Here is a 26,824-nt window from a genome sequence, read left to right as displayed (position 1 = left end):
ATCTCTAAGCTTACATTAGGCAACTTTCAGAATAAGAAAAGGAAATAATATTTCAACAGGTAGGTAGTAAATCTATAAATTTGATTTCTTCAAAAGGAATTATAGGCTGAAATATAAACAACTTCAAACAAGCATTTAAACAAATCATGAACATGATTTATTAAGATAAGCCAAGATAATCCCTAAATCTCTATCACTGATTTCCAGGATGGTCTTTGCTTCTTCACAATATACCCTTTGATATCACTGCCAGTGAGCTGGATGGAACAAGGAAGGGTCTGTTATGGACTGAGTGTCTGTGTTTCCCCCAAATTCCTATGATAAAGCCCTAACTACCAGTGGGAGTGTACTTGAAGACAGGGCCTGTGAAGAGGTGATCATAAAGTAAGGCCTTACTCCGATATGGCTGGTGCCTTTGTAAGAAGAGGAAAAGACACCAGAGCTCTCTACCACATGAAGACACAGCCAGGAAGGTGGCCATATGGAGGGAGGCCAAGAAGAGAGTATGCAATAGAAATTGAACCCTTCCAGCACCTTAACCTTAGACTTTCAGCCTCCAGAACTATGAGAAATAAATATCTGTTGTTTAACTCCCAGTGTATGGTATTTTGTTACAGCAGCCTGAGCAGACTAATACAAGGTTGATTTATTTGCTAAAAGTGGAACTCGCAGTTGAAAGGATATGGACATTTCAAAGGTCCTTCACACACGCTGCAGCAGACACTTTTGAAGGGGTCACCTTCACTAGATTTAAGCTCTAATAAGCAGTGGGAAAAATGTCAATTTTATCATATTCCTGCCAACACTAATCATTGTTAATATTTCTAAATCTTTGTCAATTTGATAGGCACAAATCAATCTCACTGTTTAAACTTGGAATGCCTCTACTTTCTTTTGGAAGAAGAAGGTAAAGGCAAACACTGTGTGGGAAGAAAGATTTAGGACAGGAAACCAGAAGAGAATGAAAACGTTTGGAATGGGCAGGCACCACAGAAGAAATCAAATAAGGGAGAATAAAAGAACTATCAATTAAAACAGTCCTAAGTACCAGCTAATGTTGGAAATCAATTTGCAATGGAAACAATAAACATTTATATCTGATTTCTTTCTTAACAGTGTTCGAGAGTTGAAAACACAAATAGAAAAAAAATAATTCAGAATTTTATTGTTCCTGCACTAGGAAATGACAGGGAAAGTTAAAACAGACAATCATGGGAGGGAAGGTGACAGCACTGTGGATAGCAGCGGAAGCAGAGTGTAACTGCTTACCAGGAGGTCTACCTCCTCTGGAAAACCAGAGTTGGATCTAGAAGGTGGCTCACAGGCTTCAGGAACAAGAAAGCGTCAAAGACACTGGCAATGACAAAGACACCAGAGGAGGATGTATGTGTTGGGAAGAGTCTAAAGATACAAAGTTATAGTCAAGAGGGAGATTTCAGGGTCTGAATTCCATAAGTAAGATTATTATAAGGGATTACAGAATTCAAAGTGCACTCATTAACATGTTCACAGATTGAGATTGGGAAATTTAAAAAGGTATTCAATGGATGCCCCAAATAATAGCAGGAGCAAGGTGAAGATGAAAACAAGGAGCACCAAAAGTACTTGAAATGTGGGTTACCAACCAAGATGTTGGCCAATGATGAGGAGAGACTAACCATATTCACATAGGACTATATATGATGCTGGAGATTCTGACTTTGGGAAAGTAGCAGCAAGGTCCAGATCTGTGTGTCCCAGATCTGCATCAGAGAGTAATAGGTAATAAAGAGGATTTCCAAAAAGCTAGGTTTTAACTGAGGTGACGAGTAAAGAATATAAGTATATGAGGACATGAGTATAAAAGATCACAAAAATACTCATTTTAGAATTCTGATAGCAGAAGAAAGTTTTCACAATATTTTCTTAACTTTTTATGAATATTAAAATATACCATTATTTCTGTTGGTTTAAAAAATATGGAAATAATCTTGAGTACAAATCCCTCCTTTGAATATTTTTACCATGCTGCTAATTGAAAAGAATAAAAGAATGCAGTACACCAAAAATTGTGCTTTTATAAAATGAAAAAGTGATACGTACTTTTGTAGAGATGGTGTTTTAGATTGCTTCAATAAGGCAATACAAATAGCTAGACCACTGAACAATCAATTCTTTCAAATAAGCAAAGATGAAATTAATATTATATTGTCAAATGCAGCTAGAAAATATCTACATTAAAAAACTACCACTAGGGGAGTCGGGGTGGCTCAGTCGGGTAAGTGTCCAACTCTTGGTTTCTTCAGGTCACGATCTCAGGGTTCTGGTTCCTTGGCTTTGAGCCTGCCTGGGACTCCGTGCTGTCATTATGGAGCCTGCTTGGGATTCTCTCTCTCCTTACTCTCTGCTCCTCCCCCATTCACTTGCACACACATGCTCGCTTTCTCTCTCTCTCCTTCTCTCTCAAAATAAACAAATAAATAAATAAATAAACAAACAAACTTTAAAACTGAAAAAAAAATGCTACCACTAAGGACCATACCATTTTCCTTTAACTTCCTACAAACTAAATTACTGAGAAATACATAGTTGTAAATATATTTTGAAAATGTCACCCTTACAGTCTCCTCAATTTACATTATGTTTAAAATAATGTTAAATCCAAAGAACTGTGTAAAAAACTAAAAATGTTATAAAAACAGGGAGGGGGACAAAAGAGAAGAGACTCATAAATATGGACAACAAACTGAGGGTTGCTAGAGGGGTTGTGGGAGGGGGGATGGGCTAAGTGGGTAAGGGGCATTAAGGAATCTACTCCTGAAATCATTGTTTCACTATATGCTAACTAATTTGGATGTAAATTTTAAAAAATAAAAAATTAAATAAAAAAAAAAACTAAAAATGTTAAAAATCAAAAGGAAAAAAACTCTAAGCTGCAATAATGGGGAATGTTGTAAATATATTACAGTATATTCACTTACAAAATTATGTTTCCAAAGAATATTAATAATGGGAAAATCCTGATATAACAAATGAAAAATAACGAGAATTATATATATATATATATATATATTTTTTTTTTTTTTTTTAATTTTTAAAGTTTATGTATTTGAGAGAGACAGCATGAGCAAGCAGGGATGGGGCAGAAAGAGGGAGAGAGACAGAGAATCCCAAACAGGCCCTGCACTGTCAGCATGGAGCCCAATACAGGGCTCAAACCCACACAGCAAGACATCATGACCTGGGCCAAGATCAAGAGTAGGATGCTCAGCTGACTGAGCCACCCAGACACCCTGAGAAAATTGTATATATAAAATGATCTCCCTTCTGAAGCAAAGTTTGTGTGTATGTGTACAGAGACTGAAGGGAAAGAAATGCATCTGTATTTTCCAATTACTCTGCAACAAATACATGTCACTTTCATAACCGGAAAAAGGTCACTCTAAGAAAGAAAATATACTTTTTAATTCTATAGTCTGATCTTTCCTCCTTGCTCATCTAAATTAGCAATGTTTTAATGTATTCTTTCTTACGTCTCTTTCTTAAATACTAGCACATATCGCTAAAATATGTTCATTATATTCATTATATCCATACACCAAGATCTAATAAACAACAAAGGACTGAAATTAAAAGCTAAATTGTGTGGAGAGACAATGAATGTATGAATGCTATATGCTTCCAGAAAAGAGGAAAATTAATGACTGCTGGAGACATCTTAGGAAAATCTTTATGGCACAGATAACACTAATATGGCACTCACTATGTAAGGAAACACTAAACACAAATATTTCTTTCCCTTTTATTTAGGAGTATGCTTAGGTTAAAAGTTTAAAGGTGTGTCTGTACATATTTTTACTTGTTTTAAGAAGAGAAAACTGGTGATGTGGGAGAGACTCACAAATGCCACAGACAGAATCTAGGGTAAGGTAAGTTCTGATTCTAAAAATCAAACTTTAAGATTTATTGTATCACTTTATTTATTTTTAATTCTTTAATGTTTATTTAGTTTTGAGAGAGGGAAAGAAAGAGAGTGCAAGTGGAAGAGGGGCAGAGAGAGAGGGAGACACAGAATCCAAAGCAGGCTTCAAGCTCTGAGCTGTAAGCACAGAGCCCGATGAGGGGCTCGAACCCATGAACCATGAGATCATGACCTGAGCCGAAGTTGGAGGATTAACCGACTGAGCCACCCAGGAGCTCCTATTATATCACTTTAAAAAGAGATTGTGTCCAATGGTTTTAGAAAGCATTAATTTATTCTTTAATATTATTAATTACTTGCTTTATTTTTTACAAATAATCACTAAAAGTTCTTCACTAATTTGCTGTTAAAATCTTTTTGTTTTCAAAGGAGCCAAAGATAGTGAAGGTACACACTTTGCTGTCTGGAACATTCATTTTCCAAAAATGGTTGAAAGCTTAAGGGGAGGTGTCGCTGTTAGAATACTGCTCCATTACCTCCCAGTTTATACTTCCTAATTCATTTCTACCCCTAAATCAGTCTCAACCGCCAGCTATGAGAAAGCACATCAATATTTATAAAGAATAAATAAATAAAGGAGAAATACACAGTTTGGATTATATAATAAGGTAAATAAGAAGGGAAACACTATAATGATTTTTTAAGGAAGTTCAAGTATCTATTACTTTTAGAAAATAATGCAAGAAATCAGAAATTTAAATAAAAGAGTATAGTCTGAATAGGCAGAGAGTAAATCATAGGTAATTACTGAACTAACGTAGGCTTGTTATATTAACTTAAACTTTTTTTAAGTAACTCCCATCTACGAATATATGTAGATGCATTACATTTATAGGCCTAAGTGTTCTTTTATAAAAGTACATTTTAATAACATAATTTACATATATACTTAAATCTAGCTGAATTTGAATTAATGCAAATATTGAATGAATTATGCTTAAATTAATGAGATTTTAGGGTAATTATGAATAATAAGGAATTGTATAAAAATCAAAACATACCCCAATAATGTCAGATAATATTACTGAAAATAATTTTATAATATTCTTTTATAGGTAATTATACTACAATTCACTGCAGAACTGTTTGACTTAGAAATATTTATTGGGTAATTTTATTTTATTTTATTTTTTTAATGTTTATTTTTGAGAGAGAGACAGACAGACAGACAGACACAGAGCACGAGTTGGGGAGGGGAAGACAGAAAGGGAGACACAGAATCTGAAGCAGGCTCCAGGCCCTGGGGTGTCAGCACAGAGCCTGACGTGGGGCTCGAATCCACGAACCACGAGATCATGACCTGAGCCGAAGTCGGCTGTTGAACTGACTGAGCCACCCAGGCACCACTTTTCTGGGTAATTTTAAACAAATTCCAATCAAGTACTGAATAACAACACAGTGTTGTATCCTATTTTTTAAAAATTCTTAAAACTAATAACCAAAATTACGTAAGGGCCATATTAATAGAATTTTACATGAAAAAGCAATCTGTAATTAGAAAACTATGTGATATCTCAAATAATATTTGAATAGTTCATAAATATACATGAATTACAATATTGACACTTGTACCAATTCACACCTTATGAAAATTTTAGAAGTTGTGATCAGTATGAAATTTAATTTAAATAGTGAATGTACTTATCACACTGTTAGTTGCAATCCACCTCCTCCGGCTAAGCTATAAACTACCAAGACAATGGCTGTATCCTATATCCATAGTGACCAGTCGGGCACCTGGAACTTAGTAAGAACTCAAATACTTGTATATTAAAGCCACATGAGGGGCACCTGGGTGGCTCAGTAGGTTAAGTGTCCGACTTCAGCGCAGGTCATAATCTCCCAGTTTGTGAGTTCAAGCCCCACGTCGGGCCCTGTGCTGACGGCTCAGAGCCTGGAGCCTGCTTCAGATTCTGTGTGTCCTTCTCTCTCTGCCCCTCCCCTGCTCTCTCCCTCTCTCTCAAAAATAAAAATAAACATTAAAAAAAAAAAAAAACCCACATCATTTCAGGAAAAAAACTAACAACTAGAAGTAACTCGGACCCTCCCAATGATGTCTGGTTCCTAGATTACCCTTTAGATTTTCATGCACTGGCTTAAAAATTTCTGACTCCTAAAGTGAAGGAATCTACAGTGGATTTTGGAATTTGAAACACTGTTTTCCTAGAAAATGCCCTTATTATCATACAAATGTTCATATATTCATGTTCATATTGACACCTGGGAAAATACAGAAGTATTAAGAAGCTTATTAAAAATACCCACATCAACTGAAGATAATAAAATTTCACTACACATTGTTCTCTTTACTTCAAGTAAGTTGCATTTTCTTTTCCGAAACTTTCTGTACAGTCTACCAAAAAACAATCTCTGGGAGATAAAATAATTCACATTAAAAGCTGGGATCCATGGATGAAAGAAATTAGTGGCTTGTTCAGAACAACAGAGAAAAAATAATTTCAAGGTTTTCATGATTTTGTGACTAAGTGACCATGTTACTAATCTATGACTAATACATCTGGTCATGAAAATATTTGCATATAACTAACAATAAATCAAGATGTATTCAACCACAAACATGTAAGTAATAAATATGATAAATGAGCTTGGAGGCAGATATTCTGAGCCTGTCAATAACCATGTGAGCGAGCCTGGAAGTAGATCTTGCCCTTGTCAAGGGCATTCAGATGAGAATGCAAGGCCTGGGTGACAACTTGATTGCAGTCTTGGGAGAGACCGGGAGCTGGAACCACCCAGTCACTCCCAAATTTCTAATTCCTAAACTAGGGTGAAAATAAATGTTTGTTGTTTTCCTCTGTTAGTTTTAGGGTAATCTGTTACACAGAGACAGATAACTAATACACCCCAAATACCCACATCTTCTATTTCCAATTTGTAAGCCACATGGTACAGAACTCTATACTAACAAGCTTAGGGGAAGAAAGAGAGCTTACCACTTTAATTGGACCTGTAAAGAACTAAGCTTTTCCTGGTCTTACTTAAAATATGTAGGCTATGTATGACTGTGTGACTTTTAGCAGATAGAAGACTGTCTTGCTAACGAACATGGTCCAGTCAGACAGATTATTTCTTCCTGATACGACTAGAAAAGGAGATAGGTAGAAAGGCTTACTTAGTTATTCCTTTCTCTACTGCATAACTGAAGTGCCTCTACCAAGAAAGAGTCCCACGGTCAAATCAATAGGGGAAATACTAATTATCATCCTCTTAAAGATGTTCAATGCACACTACATGTAAAGTTCTGAGAGGTTCTTCAGTAAAAAGAGCTATTTATTGAACACGGCATTTCTCCAACATCTGATGGCTAAGCCTTTTTTCTACAGACACTTCCTAAAATTTTGCGGAAAGTGAAAATTAGAGAACCTTTAAAGCCTTTATTTTCTGAATAAAATGTTCTATGATTATACGTTAACTCTTTACACTTGATCTTAGCCAAAAGGCCGAGAAACGATACATATGTTAGCTATGTAAAAAAACTCTGACACCTCACCTTGCCAAGCTGCTGTAGAAATTTCAAGTGTCTCTCTTCAAACTGTGTCGGGTCTCGGTCTTCAAAAGCTCCAGAAAACCCAAGGGTGCCTATCCTATTTGGCAACATGTCATTTTCTGTTAATAGCTCGTAATCTGGAGAGAGAAAGTACATGAGTACTGTGGGCTGGCAGATTACATCGTCTGGGTTAAAAGGTATGTATACAAGCTAACCAAAATAATCAGAATGATCTCGAAACACTAAATACAAATTAATACAGGACAACTCTAATAGTTGAAACTATATTAACAAAGTCTTTATTACCCATAACCTAACAGGCTTTCAAAAAAGACTTCTGCAAAGGAAAATTACTTGCTAAAAACAGGGAGTTTTAGTAGTATTTTTAAGTAAGATTATATTATTTTGACTTCTGCGGTGAGAATGGTAAATTGTACTGGAACAGGAAATACCTATGGGTCAGATATATGTACATTTAGCTACATATTTTAAAGGCGGAGCGGGCAAATAAAAACAAACCTACTTCATGTTTAGAAAACCATTCAACTATAAAATATAGCTAAAAAAAAAAAAGAAAAATTGCTTTTAAAAAGTCAAATAAGCCAAATAAACTTATACAACATACTATTCATTAATTGGTAAAGTAAAATCGGGTTATTGAAGAGGCCTCTGTTAAAAATGGAGAGACTGCTGAATCAAGAAAACTAGAATATGTACGAAGTAGGAAAAGTCATATGAACATAAGAGACTAAGACAGTCTAAAAGGCATCAATGTTCACTATATTGTACACTTGAAACTAATATAACACTGTATGTTAACTAACTGGAATTAAAATTAAGACCAAAAAAAAAAAAAGATATCGAGGAACTTCTTGTAAGGGATTACAAGAAGATCTTTACAAATTAGTAAAGATTTGTTAAAAACTATGAAGATAGAAAGGGGACCCGGAAAAGCAGTAAGACTATTCCATCAATACATACCTGGAGTAAACAAACTATTAAGATCTCGTATGATGGCTCTGAAAGAAGGTCTAAAATCTGGTTCATAATCCATACAATTATTAATAAGATTTGCTAATTCTGTCCACTTGGGTGCAGGAAGCTGGTGCCTATCTTCATAAAACTGGAGCTTCTATAATGAAAGAACCAGATGAGAAAATGTATAATGTGATAATCAAGCTTTTTTTTTTTAAACATAAGATAGGCTAAAAAGTATCAAATCATAGGAAAGAAAATCAAGGGTCACAGAGTAAGTCCAACTTCACAGTGGCTATAAACTCACTCTTTGAGAATCCAAAGCACTCAGAGGCTTGTCTCCTCCACTGCAGATTTCCCACAAAGTGGTACCAAAACTCCATTTGTCTGTTGCCAAGTTTAGATTTTTAGGATTTTCAATGCATTCAGGTGGTACCCATGGTATTCTCTCCTGAAGAACTTTGAAATGATAGCAATGAAGTATGGTTAAATAGTTCCCACAAGTAAATAATTCTTTAATATGCAAATAATTTCAGACTGATTTGGATAATCTGGTCTTTTTTGCGTGGCTGTGAGTTGTGTGCACCACACAAGCAAATGTACACATTTACGAGCCACAAGGGACCTTTGAGGGCATCTAATTCATTATCTCAGCTTTAACAATGACAACACTGAGACCCATAAAAACTGAATAATTTGCCTAAAGTCACAAAATTTGTTAGCAGCATGGAGAGAATTAGAATCTTAGACAACAAACTGTGGATCAACTAAACTTCCTTTCATTGAGCCATAGTGTTTCAACTCGTGTCCAACTCTCTCTACCCTTCCTAGGAGTTGTGCATTCAATAAAATTTTTTTCCCATAACACTTGTCCTAAATTGCCTTTTGATTTTTGTATTTCTTTACAATGTGTAAATAGTAAAGGTAATGTTAACATCATTCTGAGCTAATGATTCAGGAGCAGTGGCAATTCCAACTTGTACACGAAAATACAAGGACCAACAGACAGATGAATTACTTAATTATCCCAAGATATTCTGAATACGGAATTGATACAGGTAGTCTCTGCTAAGATCATGGAATTTCACAAGTAAAGGTGCTATGGTCTTTTTTGACCTCATCAGAAAACCGTCATCCAAGGAAGGAGACAGCACTTTTAAATCCACCTTCTGGTAATCTGGTATGGATAAATAGAAAAGTAAATAAAACGATATAGAAGAATGAAGGATAATCTGTTGCATCTTTTAGTATATTTTGGCAAAGCAATATGAATATTTTTGCGAATGAAGAGATTAAAGAGTACAGGTTCCTTTCTCTTTCACTGTATGAAGAAATTTTCTCCTTAATTTCCATTCCAAAAAATAAAATTTCCCTTAATATAGGTTCTAAGATCCTATAACATTTTCCACCTTATTGTCTGTCTTTACTGTCAGAGAAGCTATCAAGTTTCAATACTGTTGGCTCAAATAGGATACATCAAGGCACAAATGTTAATCAACTTACAGTCTACATCTAGTACATTCAATTAGAGACACTAGCTAAGATAATGAAATACAGTTACAACATTATTTGTACCAAGAAAACTCCTTTCAACTACGTGACTGAAATTTTTACTTTGTTAAATAGAAAGCTAACAAACACAAAAGATTTTTTTTTCAAGTTTTAAAAAGTCAGAATTAGCTGAATAATTAAGTAAGATCTCAAAGTAGGTAATAGGTCTTCTCAAAATTTTATTTAGTGACTGAAGGAAAGAAAAATTTAGATAATTTATTTGTGTCTCAAAGAATATATTAGAAAATTTCACATTAAAAAATATATAAAATCTGAACTTCCATACAAGCAGGGATTAAAACTGTTTAAAAAATCATTTTACAGTCCATGATAACATGCATATAAGAAAGGAAAAATGGAGACTAGGATGTAACTATAACTTAATTTGGATTGCTAAAAATGGTAGTTGAATTTTATTATTAATCAAGAACATGTCAGTAAAAGAGTTTGAGAAAAAAATTAACAACATGCTTTTTGTACCACTGTCCAATAGAGACGTGCAATCACTATGTCGTTCACCTGAATCTAATGTAACATTGTGTGTCAGCTATACTCAAATAAAAAAAATCAAAAAGAAAAAAAAGTTAAATGAGATTCCTGTCGAACTTACTGTCCTTTGGCAAAACTGTAATACTAATGCCAGGATCACTAAGTTTGATGAAAGGAGGATTTCCTGTCTTTCTGTCTTCTTCTCTGATAAGCAGAATATTTTTGGCACACACATTCCCATGAATAAGGGCTTTTTCTTCCTGTCAAAGTTAAATGCACATTCAAATATCAATCCACAAATATTTGAACACTTAGTATACCCAAAGTCCCCAAATGGATTTAAACGAAAAAAATAGGGCAGTATTAACTAATAAACACTAATTTGGAAGCGTGCTTTGACATAAAAGAAAGTTTTACGGCAGCACTGTGCTTTTTGTTTTACTTTTCAAATGACACACCAATCTGCACCCATGATGACACAAAGATCTTAGAAGTACTCAGTTCCACTTCATTTTCCAAAGCTGCGATTTTAAACAGTAACGAGTACTGTTCCTGTTCAGCGGCAGGACACGGGTGCACTCTGAGGGGTCCGATCACCGGCTGGCCCCCCTGGTATTCTGCTCCTCTGGCAATGCTGCTTTCTCACCACACATAAGGGCCGGTTGTCCGCAGGTACTATAACAAGGGATTTCCTGCAGGGATTTTCTGCTATCCGTAGCCGGCAGAACGTGTTTCTGCGTAATTTTTTATTAAATTCTCTAAACCCAACTGACACAAACTACAGATTGTCTACCAGCAATTTTAAGAGATGGGATGACAAATCTCTTTCAGAAATGATTTTACATAAATAAATATATGCCTAAAATAACCTCTTTCACCAACTAACAGATTCTTTTAAATGACTCAACGTTCATTCACAGATTTCTTTCTTGTTCCTGGGTCAAGATCCTTTCTACATTGCTTCGGAAGACAGAATGTTTTTGATAAAAAATTACACTTATTACTTACTAGAAAATGCATGGCCCATGCCAACTGTTTAGCCACTTCAAGTTTCCATAATATACTTATAGAATTTTTATTCTTTTTCAGGTATGTATCTAATGATCCAAATTTTACAAACTCCTGAACCAGAATATCTGCATTAAAATATACAAACAATAAGGCTCAAGTACAAATACAATAAAAATACGTGTAATTTTAAACTTTTATAAAATATATTTATAATATAGGAGTATTATAGGTAAAGAGATTAAATTATGCAAAATCTACTAATTTAAAGAAAACTTAACAACAACATACCATTGTATTTTTGGGTTTTAGTTTATTCACAAAAGCAAGATATAGGAATCTAAACAATTACGTATATATATAATAATATATAATATATATGTTATATACTTTTCTTATAATGTTAATATACATATATAACTACTCCAGCATACCTCCATGTATTAGTACTGAATTATGGCTGCTTTTTTTAAACAAATGAAAGTTTCTCAGAGTTAACTTATCTTGCATGATACTACAGTAGCATCCCCAGTTGTTGTTTTTTTTAAGTTTATTTATTTATTCTGAGACAGAGATAGTGCCAGTGTGAGAGGGGGTGAGAGAGAGAGAGAGAGAGAGAGAACACTCCAAGTAGGCTCCGTGCTGCCAGTCCAGAGCCTCACATGGGGCTGAACTTAAGAAACCGTGAGATCATAACCTGAGCCGAAACCAAGAGTCAGATGCTTAACCTACTGAGCCACCGAAGTGCCCCAGTGTCCCCAGCTTATCTGTGGTTTTGTTTCCCACAGCTGCAGCACCCATGGTCAACAGGTTCAGAAGCAGATGATCCTCCTTCCGACTTTCTGTCAGAAGGCAGTAGCCTAATGCTATGTCACAATGCCTACGTCACTCACCTCATTCCATCTCATCACATACATATTTTATCATCTCACATCATCACAAGAAGAAGGGTTAGTATAAAATATGATGTTTTGAGAGAGAGAGAAATCACATTCACATAAACCTTTATTACAGTATATTGTTATTACTGTTCTGTTATTATTATTATCTCTTACTGGGCCTAATTTATAAATTAAACTTTATTATATGCATGCACGTATACGAAAAAAACATAGTGTATATAGGGTTGGCTACTGTCCTCAGTTTCAGGCATCCGCTGGGGGTCTTGGAACAATATCCTGCAGATAAGAAGGGACTACTGTATTTAGACATCGAAACTTCCTGAAATTCTTCTTCTACACATAAAAACTTATAGCAATGTCTATTCTATCACAGGCATCAAGGAGAATGTGAGTTTGAACTCCATTCATCCTTTTAATTTATGCTGCAAAAAAGCAAAAATTTGTTTTGCATGGCTTTATCTTTAAAAGTATATTTTTAAAATAGTATTAAGATATATTTTGTCAGAAAAACAAGGGTTTGCTTCTAAAAAACTCCTGACTGCCTTTAAGACATATAAAAATTTCCAGCCCTGTCAGTATTGACCAAGTTCCCCAAAGCCAAGACTATTTCTACATTAAGACATGTTATTTAATAATTAAACTGGGTTTAGGATTTATTTACAGTCATCTAGTACTAATTTGTAATATAATAAGCTCAGGTTCTCAATTTCAAATATAAATGTATTGAGATTATTTTATTGTTTCTTAAGCATAAACAGTAAGTTCTATAAATGAGAAAAAAAGGACTTCATCTTTTTAATCATAAAAAAGGAAAATTAAGATAAAATAAAAACCAAAAAAATTCAAGCAAAAAATTTCAACATGGCATCGTGACACATATCTTTAAAGAAATTCTGACAGACTTTCACATTGTAATCCATGTTAGCTCATGGCCTAGTGAGCAATTCGGGGCCTATGCTACATACAGGCCTATGCTTCACATTATTTGTTTTAAAATGCATACTGTAGGTCTTACCTCAAATTGTGATTCTGCCTGATCTAATATTACAATTCCTTAGTTCTCACTTGGTATACATCAGTTTTGGACCTTGCTGGGTAACTAAGACAAATTTAATGACTGTTTTGCTACCCATAGTTAGTTTAGAAAACACAACCCATATATTGATAATTAAGAACTGACCACAGGTAAATTTATGTCACAGCAAGTGTCAAAAAGAGAAGGAAATGAAAAAAAAGAATAAATATCTAAGAGTTACAATGAACAAAGCTTAATGAAACTATTTTATGTGGCACTAAAAACCTACTATGTCTCACAGATACCAATTGACGGTCATAAGTTCCATTGTTTTATGTGTCATAAAAGAAAAAATCTGCCAATTAAATAATGACTTATCATCGATTATATCACACATCCCAATTTCAGGTATTTTTAAATGTGAAAAAAGTGTTTCACAGGATCAGTGAAATATACAAGCAAGCATAAGAACTGGAATTACATGCTCTGAAACACTGTTTTCCGACTTTTTAAAGAAATGTATTCTTTCATCCCCCTTAATGAAAAATTATGACAAACATCAATAAAAAAAAGACAGAAATTCAGAACCACTCTAGTCAGGGATAAGTGAGCAGTAGTCTCATTACTGCACTTAGGTTTACTCTCACTTCATCAACCCCCTGAGGTACCTAAATACCTCCACAGAACAGATTTGAAAATCACTGTCTGAAAAGACAATCGATTTTCAAAAATATGAAGAAATGTTATATAAGCATGGATGCATATTTACTCCACATTACTAACAGAAAATAGAGAATTATGTAATTTTCTGAATGTAAACTTGGTTTTTATGAACAGTCTAAATTTAGCCATAAAATATATCAAATATCAACATCCAATCATTTCAGTCAGTTCCATTAAAATTTCAACCTATAGTTTATGTTTTTTACGTAATTCCAAATAAATTTGTGCTAAAATGGCCAGTTATTCCAATGACATATTGAACCAGCCACAATCTGTAATGGTATGGTTAACAGAAAAGATCATAAGACATGTTTACTCGAAGACTCTGCTGTTTGGACATTTTGACATAAGGCATATTAACTGTTTTCTGCATTTTAATTTCACTCATTCATTTCCTTTTTTAGAAGACATTGCTGAACAGTTCTACGATGTTTTTGGTTTCAACAATATTTAATTCCTTTCAACATGGTTTATACTGATAATTATGATCCTGAAATTGAATTTTCTATATACACAATAGATGCTCTGAGAAAGGCATGATATGAACATAAGGAAGCCCGTAGTTTTACTTACTTTCCTCTCCACAGACACATACTCCATAATTTAAAACCAGGTGCTTGTGAGAAAGCTGGCTCATCATGCTTGCTGCTTCAAAGAAAGACTAAGGAAAAGAAAAAAAACATACAAAAAATACAAAAGAATTACTGTTTGTGTCTAAAAATGTCCATAGGTCAGAGAGATCCCGTCTGTCATAAGAGAAATGCACTTTTTCCTTATCCTCAGGACACAGACAAGGCTAATGCGCTGTGGTTCCCTTAGATGGACTTGACACTTCTATCAACCTCGATGCTAGAGTTCATTCAGAGAAAGCCCCTGAGAAAGCCTGGAATAAGAAAATATCAGTGAGAGACAGCAATAGTGGTACAGGGCAATATGAATGATACAAGATCAGCAGCCTTAGACCCACAGCACCTGGAGGAGAGAACAGAGGCAGACGCCAGAGACACTAAGTAAATGGACGAGAGCTTCAAATAACTTCTCAAAGAATTAAGACTGATCACTGTGCAGATAAAATATCATGACAACTATGTCAGGCATGTTATTAATATCACTCTAACTCAACTAACCTCTGACTAGACCTTCTGGATACAGTTGTGAAGGATCACAACTACCAACACTGTGGTGTCCTGGGTTAGAAAAACTTTCACTTGTATGCTTCACGTCACCTTCCGCTAACATCATTTAAGACATGTTACTCACTACAAATGTTTATTATGTCATGTTTGGTGATGCTTTGCTATGTAAAGGACCCTGACAACTGACAAGTAGGTTTCTGCTGGCTAGCATCTCCAGATCATGCCCAGAGGCATCCGCATTTCACCTGAAGCATTCTTTAGGACAGTGCCTTTCAAAAATTTTTTTAAAAATAGATTAAACCATAGAAGAAATCTGTAGAAACCCATAAAGCTCTGGAGAACCAAGTTTGAAAGCCACTGGCTTAATATATGCAGAAATGTAGTAATACCCATAATACAATGTTATGAGTAATTAGTTTAGAAATAAGTTATTATTTAAAAAATCCTATAATTCTCTACACCCCCACCCCCAGAAAGCATCCTCAGAAAGGTCCTTGATATGTATACTTTTAAAAATTACAGTTTTGAAAAGCTGCATGCAGGGCGCCTGGGTGGCGCAGTCGGTTAAGCGTCCGACTTCCGCCAGGTCACGATCTCGCGGTCCGTGAGTTCGAGCCCCGCATCAGGCTCTGGGCTGATGGCTCGGAGCCTGGAGCCTGCTTCGGATTCTGGGTCTCCCTCTCTCTCTGCCCCTCCCCCGTTCATGCTCTCTCTCTCTCTGTCCCAAAATAAATAAAAAAAGTTGAAAAAAAAATTAAAAAAAAAAAAAAAAGAAAAGCTGCATGCATGAATGTGCTGTGTCCATATGATTGCATATGTTTAAATGTCATGAACTACATGAGCTATACAAAGAATATACACACCTCTGAATAGTTTCTGTGTGCTTTATCCAGAACTTTTAAAAGAACTTCTGTTTCATGCAGTTGACCATAGTCTCCTACTTCTCTTCTTACACCTTTAAAAATTTTTGTAAAAGTGCCTTGCCCAAGGCTTTCATTCTTTAAAAGAAAAAAAGGAAAAATAAGAATCAGCAAAGATGAAGAAAGATATAGGAATTAGGAAATATGTTTAATGACAAAGGGTTTTTAAAAATCCATAAGCAAATATTAACTGTACTTTGTAATAAAAGACAGAACATAGGGATTAATGAATAAAGTGCATTTTGGTTCCACCATGTTCTTAAACCCCCTGAATTAGCTATAACTATCACTTTTTCATAGTGTCAGTGTTTACCTACATTTATTTGCACACGAATATTTTTGTTTGCCTTTCATAATAGTGAAAGGAAGTACAGTCTGGTCTGTGGAGGCAGAGAGAGTGTGGAACTCCTAGTTGTATGACGTTTTGCGGCTATTTGATCTCTGTGCTGCAGGTATCCTGGTTTCCTTATCTCGGGAATGCGGATAATCAATTTTGCATATTCTTGTTATGAGCAATAAATTAATAAATACATGAAAGCACTTAGTACAGTCCATGCCACATGGACTTGATAAGCGTTAGTGATTACTGCTATCACTAGTGTTTCTTGCTTATCCTTACAAAACAGTTGTTGAAAGACTGCACCCTGAAGTTGGGCTGTCGGTGTTCAAACTGAAGCTCTACTGTTACTGGTTTTGTAATGTTAGGTCATGTAGCAACTCTCTGCTTGCTGTTATTTACAGGAAGATTCAAGTCTTTATAATTCTGTATAATTCCATCTATTGTGTCCTTACGGACCTCAGACATCAGTTATTCTTCCTCATTCCACTCTCTGCATCCCTTAATCTCTTTCATAATTTCCATTTCTTTCTCCCTATCTGCTGCACCTGAAAATTTTTCAGATTTTGCAATTCACTAATTCTCCCTTCAACAATTGATAATCTCCTTATTTTGTTTTAACGTCAATGAGCATATTTTTCACTTCTATATTTTCCTTTCTCCAAATTGTTCTGGTCTTTTTGATAATGTCTTGGTTTTTTCCCCATGTTTTCAACTCCATTTGTGTCTTTAAACATACATATATATTTTATAAACTCAATCTGAAAAGTCTGTTATATGAAGTTCTTAAGAGGTCTAATGTAGATGTTTGTTGGTCTGCTGACTCTTGCCTAATTCTGAATTATTTCCTTGAATGTTTTACAATTTTTGATTAAAAGCTCATGTTTATTTTCTTTGTGGGGATTCTGGGTGGCCTAGGGTAAGAGTATGTTCTTCCAAAAAGATTTTGTATTTGCTTCTTCCAAGCATCACAGGGTAACACTTTTATTTTAATGTATTGGCTTAGGGTTTCTCAGACTATGCAGATAGTATAAAGAAATCGAAACTGGAAAGCTTATAGTTACAAATTCTCAGGAGAGACTTTTTTTCTCTAAGAACCCAACAAAAGCAGACAACACTCCCTTTCTTCTCCTTTTCCTAGTGGATGAATTTTTCAAAATCCATGTTGTTTTACTGGGGATGTATTTGTTTGAGGGTCCTGGTTTTATTCTGAGATGGTCTCACTTTTAACTCCTGGTCTTGTGGAGGCCTTATAAGGCTTGGCCCTTCTTCGTGTTGCTTGTGATCTTAATTCCCTTGTTTAATGAAACAAATCCCAACCCCCCAACATCATCCTGCAGCCCAAACATCAGCTCTTATGCACACTTGGTTTTCAGTTCCTTCTTTATTTTTAACTCCATGCATTTCCCTTACTTTCTTGAGAACTTAAGAATTAAGACATAGGTCTTTTGTAGAAGAAGATTTTTAAGTTTTAATTTAAGATTTAAAAAGAAATATTTTTAATTTTTTTAAGTTCATTTATTTTTAGAGAGAGAGAGCATAGCAGGGGAGGGGCAGAGAGAGAGAGAGAGAGAGAGAGGAAGAGAGAGAACCTCAAGCCAGCTCTGTGCTGTCAGTGCAGAGCCTGATGTGGGGCTCAATCTCATGTACCCATGAGATCACGACCTGAGCCAAAATCAAGAATTGGACACTTGCAGTGCCTGGTGGCTCAGTCAGTTGGGTATCCAACTTTGGTTCAGGTCATGGTCTCACAGTTCATGGGTTCAAGCTCCGTGTAGGCTCTGTGCTGATGGCTCGAAGCCTAGAGCCTGCTTCAGATTCTGTGTCTCCATCTCTCAACTGCCCCTCTCTTGCTTGCACTCTGTCTCTCTGTCTCTGTCTGTCTGTCTGTCTCTCTCTCAAAAAATGAATGGGCATGAAAGAATGGGAGGGGAGTGGACACTTAAATAACTGATGCCCAGATGCCCCTTGCTCATTTCTAATTCAAGTTTGGTATCACATTTTCACAAGAAATAAAAATACTTAAACTGAGATAAAATTTTGATAATATAGGTTATAATAGGATAGTTCCAAATGTCACATGAATATAATGTGGGATAGGAAATCAAGAAAACAGTTGTTTTACAAGGACAAAAAGGACAATAATTAGCATCTAATGACTTACAAATATCAAATCTTCATTTCTGATTTTGTGAAACACCATTTGGTTCACATTATTATGCCTCTGTAATGTTGGTGATGTTGGTACATCAGAAACGCCATTGGTTCTAAAGACTAGAAGATTTGATTTATCTGTTTAAAAAAAAAATGAAAAAAATATATATAACCAAACACACCGAGGATATAAACTGCTCCAAAGGAGTAAAATAAAATGTGTTCTATACATAAGAAACACTTACAACTTGTTCATTTCTCCAACAAAGAGAAATTTATTTTAGGAATTTATTCATTGGGCTTTGATGCATTTTAACCAGTTATTTCAAACATTCAAAACTGTAATGATTTCCTTAATTAACATAATTTTTCAGGAATTTTAATAACAATTTTTAATAAACCTCTTATTCCAAGGGATTTATAATCTTACTATCGTTATTTTAAAAGTATAGAAATTAAAATTCTAAAAGAGCATGAAAGTTTTTACTTAGAACAACATACGAGATTTGGCAGAGGAGTCTTTCAGTAAGTGATTTTATACCAAGTGATTGTCATTTCTTAAATGTCATTTCAGCATTATGGAACTTCAAGTGACATATAGACTTAAATCAAACTGAATAATCCTATCTGAGGATCCTTATACAAGAGAACAAGACAAAATTAATTTGTGTTTGGAGCTGCTTCTCTCATATTTCTTTTGTAATCGATACAGTGAAGATGCCTTTTACCATATACACAATCCATGACCAGTATTTTAATACTAACTAGAAAATTATTTTACCTTTCAACTTTGGGGGGCAGCATTTAGTAAACTGGAAAATTATACTGTCTGAGCGAACAGTTTCCATCTGGTAGCAATTCAAAAGATCTTTAAGATTACTGAAGTTCTTCTTGGTCCCACTGAGGTTGTATTCTCCATTCTCATTTTTTGTAATCAAACAATGCTTATATTCGATGACATTATCTCGCTAAATAAGTTTAATTATAAAGACAGAGGGAAAAATCACAATGGTCGCCACAGTAATTATTGTGACAAAAATGTTATCACAGAAACAACCAACAGAACATTTAGACATATGAAGTGTGAGTCCTAACACAGTGCTGGTATAGGGTGAGAGACGTGCCTGGTTCCTCAAAAAGGTATCTGATGATAATACAAACCTTACATAATGGCTCAACAGTTGATTTTCTTAAAAAGCAAGTAAGAAAGCAATGATAATTATAATACCATCCTTAAAAACTTCCCATCATTTACAAGACAAAATCTAAAAGTAACTTATAAATAAGGACTTCCAAGAGCAGGCTGCAGCCTCTACCTCCAACCTCACCTTCTACTGGAGCCAACATATAACCTGTTCTAGCTGTATTAAGCGACTTTAAAAATTTCAAGCAAATGCCATGCTGTTCTCTACGTACGACTATACATCCTCTCCTTCTGAGCAATGGACTTTTAGACACTTCTTTTTTATTTAATTTTTATTCTTGAGACAATGCGAGAGACAGAGTGCAAGCCGCGGACGGGCAGACAGAGGGAGACACAGAATCTGAAGCGGGCTCCGGGCTCTGACCTGTCAGCCCAGAGCAGGACGCGAGGCTCGAACTCATGAACCGTTGAGATCATGACCTGAGCTGAAGTCAGACACTTAACTGACTGAGCCACTCAGGCGCCCCTAGACATTTCTTAACACTAGGGTCAAGTATCATCTTTCCTGTGAGGTACTCCCTAACAACCCTGACCCCATTTCATACGCAAAGATGATTACCCATTCACTGTACCACTACTGTATTTGCATAATTAACTCTCCTGGAGATTTTAATATTTTCAGTTTTTCAGTGTTTGTTTTATGTGCTATACTATGAACTTCTTTATTCACCTATTTTTTGAGCTACTTATTACCATATTCAACCTCCTTAAAACCACTTATGAAATGAAACTGACAAAATACCCCAAATCTTTCCTACTCCAAAAGCTCTTCCTTAATTGCAACCCTTTTTTGTTGTTGTCTATGTTTGTCTATACTGACTAATTACAATGCTCAGTTTAGTACTTCTTTGATATATCTTCCAATTTTTGTTTTCCCAAAAGATACATTTCTTAAAGCAGGGTTATGCCATACACTCTCTAGTATACAGCCCTCATATTAGGTTGAGCAAATAAAGTAAACATAAAAAAAATACATTTTGAATTGATGGTTAAATATGTTGGACTGCTATATATTACAGTAAAAAGATACAATGAAATTAGGATAGATTATTAGTAATATTAAATGCTAAACTTATCAAGTAACCCACCTTATATACTTATGGACAATTAATCTACTCGATATGCTAAATATAAAGTGACTGAATTTTATAAAAATTAAAATAATTGAATAACCAAAACATTACTTTGTATACTTTTGTAAGTAAGAAAATTTTGGAAGCTGCTATAAAGTTTCTCAAGATTTATACTATGAGGGGCGCCTGAGTGGCTCAGTCGGTTAAGCATCCGACTTGCACTCAGGTCATGATCTCACAGCTTGAGACTCTGAGCCCCGCATTGGGCTCTAGGCTATGGCTCAAAGCCTGGAGCCTGCTTCAGATTCTGTGTGTGTGTGTGTCTCTCTCTCTCTCTCTCTCTGTCCGCCCCCCACCCCACCACGCTCACACTCTGTTTCTTAAAAATGAATAAACATTTGAAAAAAAAATTTTTTTTAAAGGGAGGGTTAATGGGGGAGTGGGAGGGAGGGGAAAGTGGGTGATGCGCATGAGGAAGGCACCTGTTGGGATGAGAACTGCGTGTTGTGTGAAAACCAATTTGACAATAAATTTCATATTAAAAAAGAAAAAAAAATTTTAATTAAAAAACAAAAAAAAAGGGAAAAAGAAAAAAAAGATTTATACCCTGAAACTGCCTTATAAGTAAGAGTATCTTTTTAGATATTTGGGGTAGTAAACAATGTTAGATGAGATTCAAAATTACCTGTATTAACAGTGTGGTTTCATTGTAGTTTTATCCTTAAAACATATACATGGTAGATCATTATTCTTAATACTGGAAAACCACTAGTTAAACAAATTATGTTTATTTGTTATTGACCTATTTCATTCTAATTCTATAACCAATTACCATAAAAGGAAAATTTGCTTCTGATTCATTTGGTTCTGTGTTTTGGTAAAGATCTCCATTTTTGCAAAAAGAGACTTGAAGAGACTTGGTCAAATTCGACACGCCAGTAACATCCAAATGTCAAAAAATAAAATAAATTTCAGGGGCAACTGGGTGGCTCAGGTCATGATTCGTGGTTCGTGGGTTTGAGCCCCCCCCCACTCAAGCTCTGTGCTGACAGCTCAGAGCCTGGAGCCTGCTTTGGATTCTGTGTCTCCCTCTCTCTCTGCCCCTCTCTCACTTGTGCTCTCTCTCCCTCAAAAATAAATAAATAAACGTTTAAAAAAATGAAATAAATACCAAATGAAAAGACATTATAAATAATTTTATATAAATCCTAGGAATTATATCTTATTTTTTTTAAGCTTATTCATTTATTTTGAGAGAGAGAGTGACAGCATGAGTTGGGGAAGATCAGAGAGAGAGAGAGAGAATCCCAAGCAGTCTCCTCACTGCCAGCACAGAGCCTGACGCAGGGCCCATCTCACCAACCGTGAGATCATGACCTGAGGCCAAAATCAAGAAATGGACGCTTAACCGACTGAGCCACCCAGGCGCCCCTACATCTTGTTTATTGATACAGAATCTCTGAGGTTAACTAAGCATTATTATTCTAGTTATCATATCCAGAGCTGTCATTCTGAGTATTAAAAAAAAGAAAAAATGGTAGATAAACATGAGGGGGAAATTATACAGGCTAAATAAAGATGTTACCTTTGCCAGAGGAGGGGAGTGGGATGGGAAATGAAATTTTAAAAAAAAGTTACCATTTATTGTGAAATACTAACCTCGACAGCAAAAGTCAGAAAATATTTATTAAAGTCCTTAGGACTGCATCGAAGTACATAGAGTCCAGTCTGATTACCTGCTTTCTTCAGTTTACTGATGGCAAAATCCATTCTAAAGGTAAAGAAGTAATTTGAATAATATAGCAAGTCCCATGACACTAAGACCAAAATGTAATCTAAGAGATCAAAAGTCAAATCTAAAAGTCTCAGACTTTTTATAAGTCTCCTCTATTTTATATGCTTATCAATTACCTTGTAAGGAAAAGTATTACAGTACTTTTTGCGATAAGTTCAAATCAATTTTTAACAATTTCAAAGCTATTTTGTGATAAGTTCAAATCAATTCAAGGGTTTTAAACACAAATAAAAGGTATAGTAAGATACAGAAAATCACTAAGAACATTTTGTTCATTTGAATTTTCTGTCTTATAATTAAAAATTTCGTTTTTTTAAAAACCATGTTCACTCCCAGAAAACTTCATTTAACTATGCAAACAACATATCATAAAACACTTATGTCTTTGCTACCATCGCAATTACTAGTATAAAAATTTATATGCCTTATTTTAGTATTTAATACCAAAGTATAATAGAAGACCTATGGCAAGTAACAAAGATTACTGATTTTCAAATTTTACTATATGTTTTATTGAAGCTGGACATCTTGGAAGAAAAGTCAAAAGGTAATCTATATGAAAGCAGGAAAAATCTGTTTCATTCAACACTGTATTTCTCACACACAAACCAGTGGCACATATTAGGCACCCAGCAAATGTTCTATAAATAAATGAAAGAATGCTTGAATGGATGGATGAAGAATGAATGAATGAATGGTAGGAGTTTTTAAATACTAAATACGTAAGTTATAGAACGTTCAAGTAGTGCAACTTTTTCATAACAACCATACTTACTATTAAGCAGATTAGAGGTATAGACAGAAACAAGTCTTAAACATCAGTCCGGATACGTTTTTCTCAAATATTTAATTAAGGGTAGGTTAAGGTCAAGACACGTATGCTCACGCTTCCAGACTATTTCTTCTTTACAAGTCTTTCAAGCCTGGTACCAATCCGAAAGTACATACAGGCTGAGCGATAACCAAAACTTGGGCTAAACAGATGCTGTGCGGGACACTTGGCTTTATCCAGTACTCAGTCAGGGTCTGTCCCTGTGTGGATCCATATGGAGCTAGCAGCCACAGGGCACTATTTAAGTACAAAGTTATTAAAACTACATTCAGTTTCAAAACCCAGTCCCTCAGCTGTACTAGCCACATCGTGAATGCTAACTGGCCACAAGTAGCCAGCGACTACTGTATTGAACAGCACAGAAACAGAGCGCTGTCACTTTCATCCCCGCACAAAGCACTGCACGCCACGCACTCATCTTCGAAACAGGGACACCACAACACATCTTGTGAACGCAAGTTTTCAGTAAGAGGCGCTGGATTATCAAAAAATAATGATTACTAAATTTTGCACTGTGGTTCCTCTGCAGTGTTTCAAAATTAATGAAATATAAATTGGATGATTTTTTTAAAAAAAATTAACACTCAAGAGTTACTTAAACACACCTAGGCAGCTAAACACCAGGCTGTACAATTTAAGTCTTATAGGCTTCGATACAGAAAGCAAGTGACATCCTAAATAATTCTAATTATTATACAATCCGATTGCAAATCAACTTTTGTTAAGGAAAAGAAAAAACTACTTCTGTGAAATTAAGGTTAGTATTTTGTTCCTCAACTCCTAAACCTACGTATATCACTTCGTTGTAAAAAATTCTTTGTCAGTATCTAATTGACTTTTTAAAAAAATTACTTTTAAAGTCTGTATTACTCACAAAATCGGGCCATGACAGTTGCTTTGTATATTTTCAAGCACCATCGGAGGAGCTACTTCTTTACAGAGGTAATGATGTGCATCCGCGGTTAATCTGTAATAGCCATCAATTAATGACACAAAGGATAAAGCTTCTCTTAATGAGCTTAGTTCAATTTCCTAAGCAGAGAAAAGAAAAGGAAATAATAAATATCATTTAAAAGGTCAACTGCATGTTACATATTGAAAATTCTCTCCACTCCATGTCATTAGATGAATTCTCTTAATTTTCTTATAAATTGCTCAAATGTCTTTTATGCCTCCCAATTACCCAATATGAATTATAAATTCTTATGTATGATATTTTACACTCCTCAAATATGGGCTTATCACATCTTTCTAGTTCACTTTTATCCATAATTTTGCTGTATTTCCCAATACCCCAATTAGACAAATATGCCAGTCATCTCAATTAGAAATCTAGCTGGTCTGGTATAAAAGTTGGTATTAATTAGAAATAATAAGTATTTATTTTTACATACCAAGTATACACTACTAAGGTTAAAACATTCATGCTGTAAACTCAAATGTATATAGTATAAACTAAAATCATATATAGCTATGCCATGATTGTATCATACATACGTAAGTGGGCATATAATCAGCCTAAAATGCAACATCTCTTACAATGGAAAAATCCTTATTTAATAGAAGCAACTTCGCCTAAAATCAGGAATAAGAAATAGGAATAGAAAGCCCAATACTTAATACTGTGTTGTACTGTATTTAGTTAACATAATTAGACCATAGAAAGAAATGTAAGACTAGAAGTATCTCTATTTGGAGATTATATGTTTGTGTACTTGGGAAACCCAGAAGAAGACAACTATTAAACTACTACATCACAAAGATGATTCACTGGGAGATAGGATATACAAGTCAACAGCTTTCACACATATAAAAAGTAGTCAGATTGTGTAATGAGAAAATAGGCCCATTTATAATAGCAACCCAAACATAAAATAGTACCTAAGATTAAACTTAACCCAAAAATGTACAAAATCAATTAAAAGCAGAAAAGAAAATTAGTCAAAGGTTATAAAAAGACAATCTGCAGAAGAAGACATACAAACAGCTGGTTTACAAACACGTAAGAGCTTGCTCAATCTCAGGTTCTAATTAAGCAAATTAAATATAGCACAGGACAGCGATTTTTATCCATCGGTTTGGTAAAATATTTAAAACCTGATAACATTCAAGGAATCTCCAATGAACACGATGGTACCAATCTCTCTTCAGGGTAGTGACTTTGTTTCCTTTGGATACACACCCTGAAGTGGAACTCCTAGAACAGGATGCTAAATTTTGTGTGAAGTGTATTTCACCACACTTTTAAAGATAAAAAGAAAGATGGGGCACCTGGGTGGCTCAGTAGATTAAGTGACCGACAGGTGATTTTGGCTCAGGTCACGATCTCACGGTTCGTGAGTCTGAGACCCACGTCAGGCTCCACACGAGCAGTGCACAGCCTGCTCGGGAGTCTCTCTCTCCTTCTTCCTCTCTCAAAATAAACTTTAAAGACAAAACAAAACAAAAATTTTAAAAAAGGGTCTCCTGGGTGGCTCAGGCAAGTGTCTGACTTTGGCTCAGGTCACGATCTCACGGTTCATGGGTTCAGGCCCCACGTCGGGCTCCGTGTGGATGGTGCGGACCCTGGAGCCTGCTTCCGATTCTGTGTCTCCCTCTCTCTCTGACTTCCCCTGCTCACTTTCTCTCTCTCTCAAAAATATTAATAAACATTAAAAAAGTAATAACAAAAATAAAGCCAACAAGTCCAAATACCATCCCATAAAGTACATTATGTTACTCCAGGATGTTCATATTAGCATCAACGAACTCTTCTAGAAATACTTATTCTTTTATAAATACCACACTTACAGAATGAAGGCATCCCCTGACAGAACCAGGTAAGCAATTTAAGAGCAGAGTATAAGGGAATTTAGTTGCTCCCTTTCAGTTAAAATAAGCAGGCTTTCTAACGACACTTATCATGCTGAGCACTGTGTGATGTACAGGATTATCAAATATAACATTATGTGTCAACTACACTACAGTAAAAAATTTTTTTAATAAAAAACAAAATAAGTGGGTTTTCTGAAGCTGACCAAATAAAGAGAAAGGACCATCTTTTACAACCAATCACGTGTTACAGCTTAGGTAGGGCTAACCTGGGACTGGTTTACGTTTTGTTATGTGAATCCCAGAAAGCACTGTTTTAATGAGGCAGCATGACTGGCATTATGCACATCCCTACTGATAAAAGGAATGTCGTCAGGACTGAGCATTACAACAGGGAACTGACACAGCCCACAGCAGGGGAGTGGAGGAA

At 35.2% G+C, this 26,824-nt stretch overlaps 1 protein-coding gene across 4 annotated transcripts in view; it reads right to left on the bottom strand.

Annotated features, from left to right (window-relative positions):
• JAK2 (Janus kinase 2) overlaps positions 1–26,824 on the bottom strand; it is a 117,342-nt gene that overhangs the window by 14,399 nt on the left and 76,119 nt on the right. For all 4 annotated transcript variants that reach the window (XM_047829840.1, XM_047829838.1, XM_047829839.1 and 1 more), the window contains 11 exons: positions 24,458–24,615; positions 22,616–22,727; positions 19,461–19,647; positions 18,690–18,817; positions 16,132–16,266; positions 14,706–14,793; positions 11,493–11,620; positions 10,606–10,744; positions 8,752–8,903; positions 8,451–8,601; positions 7,473–7,606 (listed from right to left, as the gene is read on the bottom strand). In XM_047829840.1, the coding sequence (XP_047685796.1) occupies positions 7,473–7,606; positions 8,451–8,601; positions 8,752–8,903; positions 10,606–10,744; positions 11,493–11,620; positions 14,706–14,793; positions 16,132–16,266; positions 18,690–18,817; positions 19,461–19,647; positions 22,616–22,727; positions 24,458–24,615 (1,512 nt within the window). The remainder of the gene's footprint in view (positions 1–7,472; positions 7,607–8,450; positions 8,602–8,751; positions 8,904–10,605; positions 10,745–11,492; positions 11,621–14,705; positions 14,794–16,131; positions 16,267–18,689; positions 18,818–19,460; positions 19,648–22,615; positions 22,728–24,457; positions 24,616–26,824) is intronic.

Source organism: Prionailurus viverrinus, chromosome D4, assembly GCF_022837055.1.
Source record: "Prionailurus viverrinus isolate Anna chromosome D4, UM_Priviv_1.0, whole genome shotgun sequence".
Classification (NCBI taxonomy): domain Eukaryota; kingdom Metazoa; phylum Chordata; class Mammalia; order Carnivora; family Felidae; genus Prionailurus; species Prionailurus viverrinus.
The sequence above is the reverse complement of the archived record's forward strand: the minus strand, read 5'-3'. Positions and strand labels throughout refer to the sequence as shown.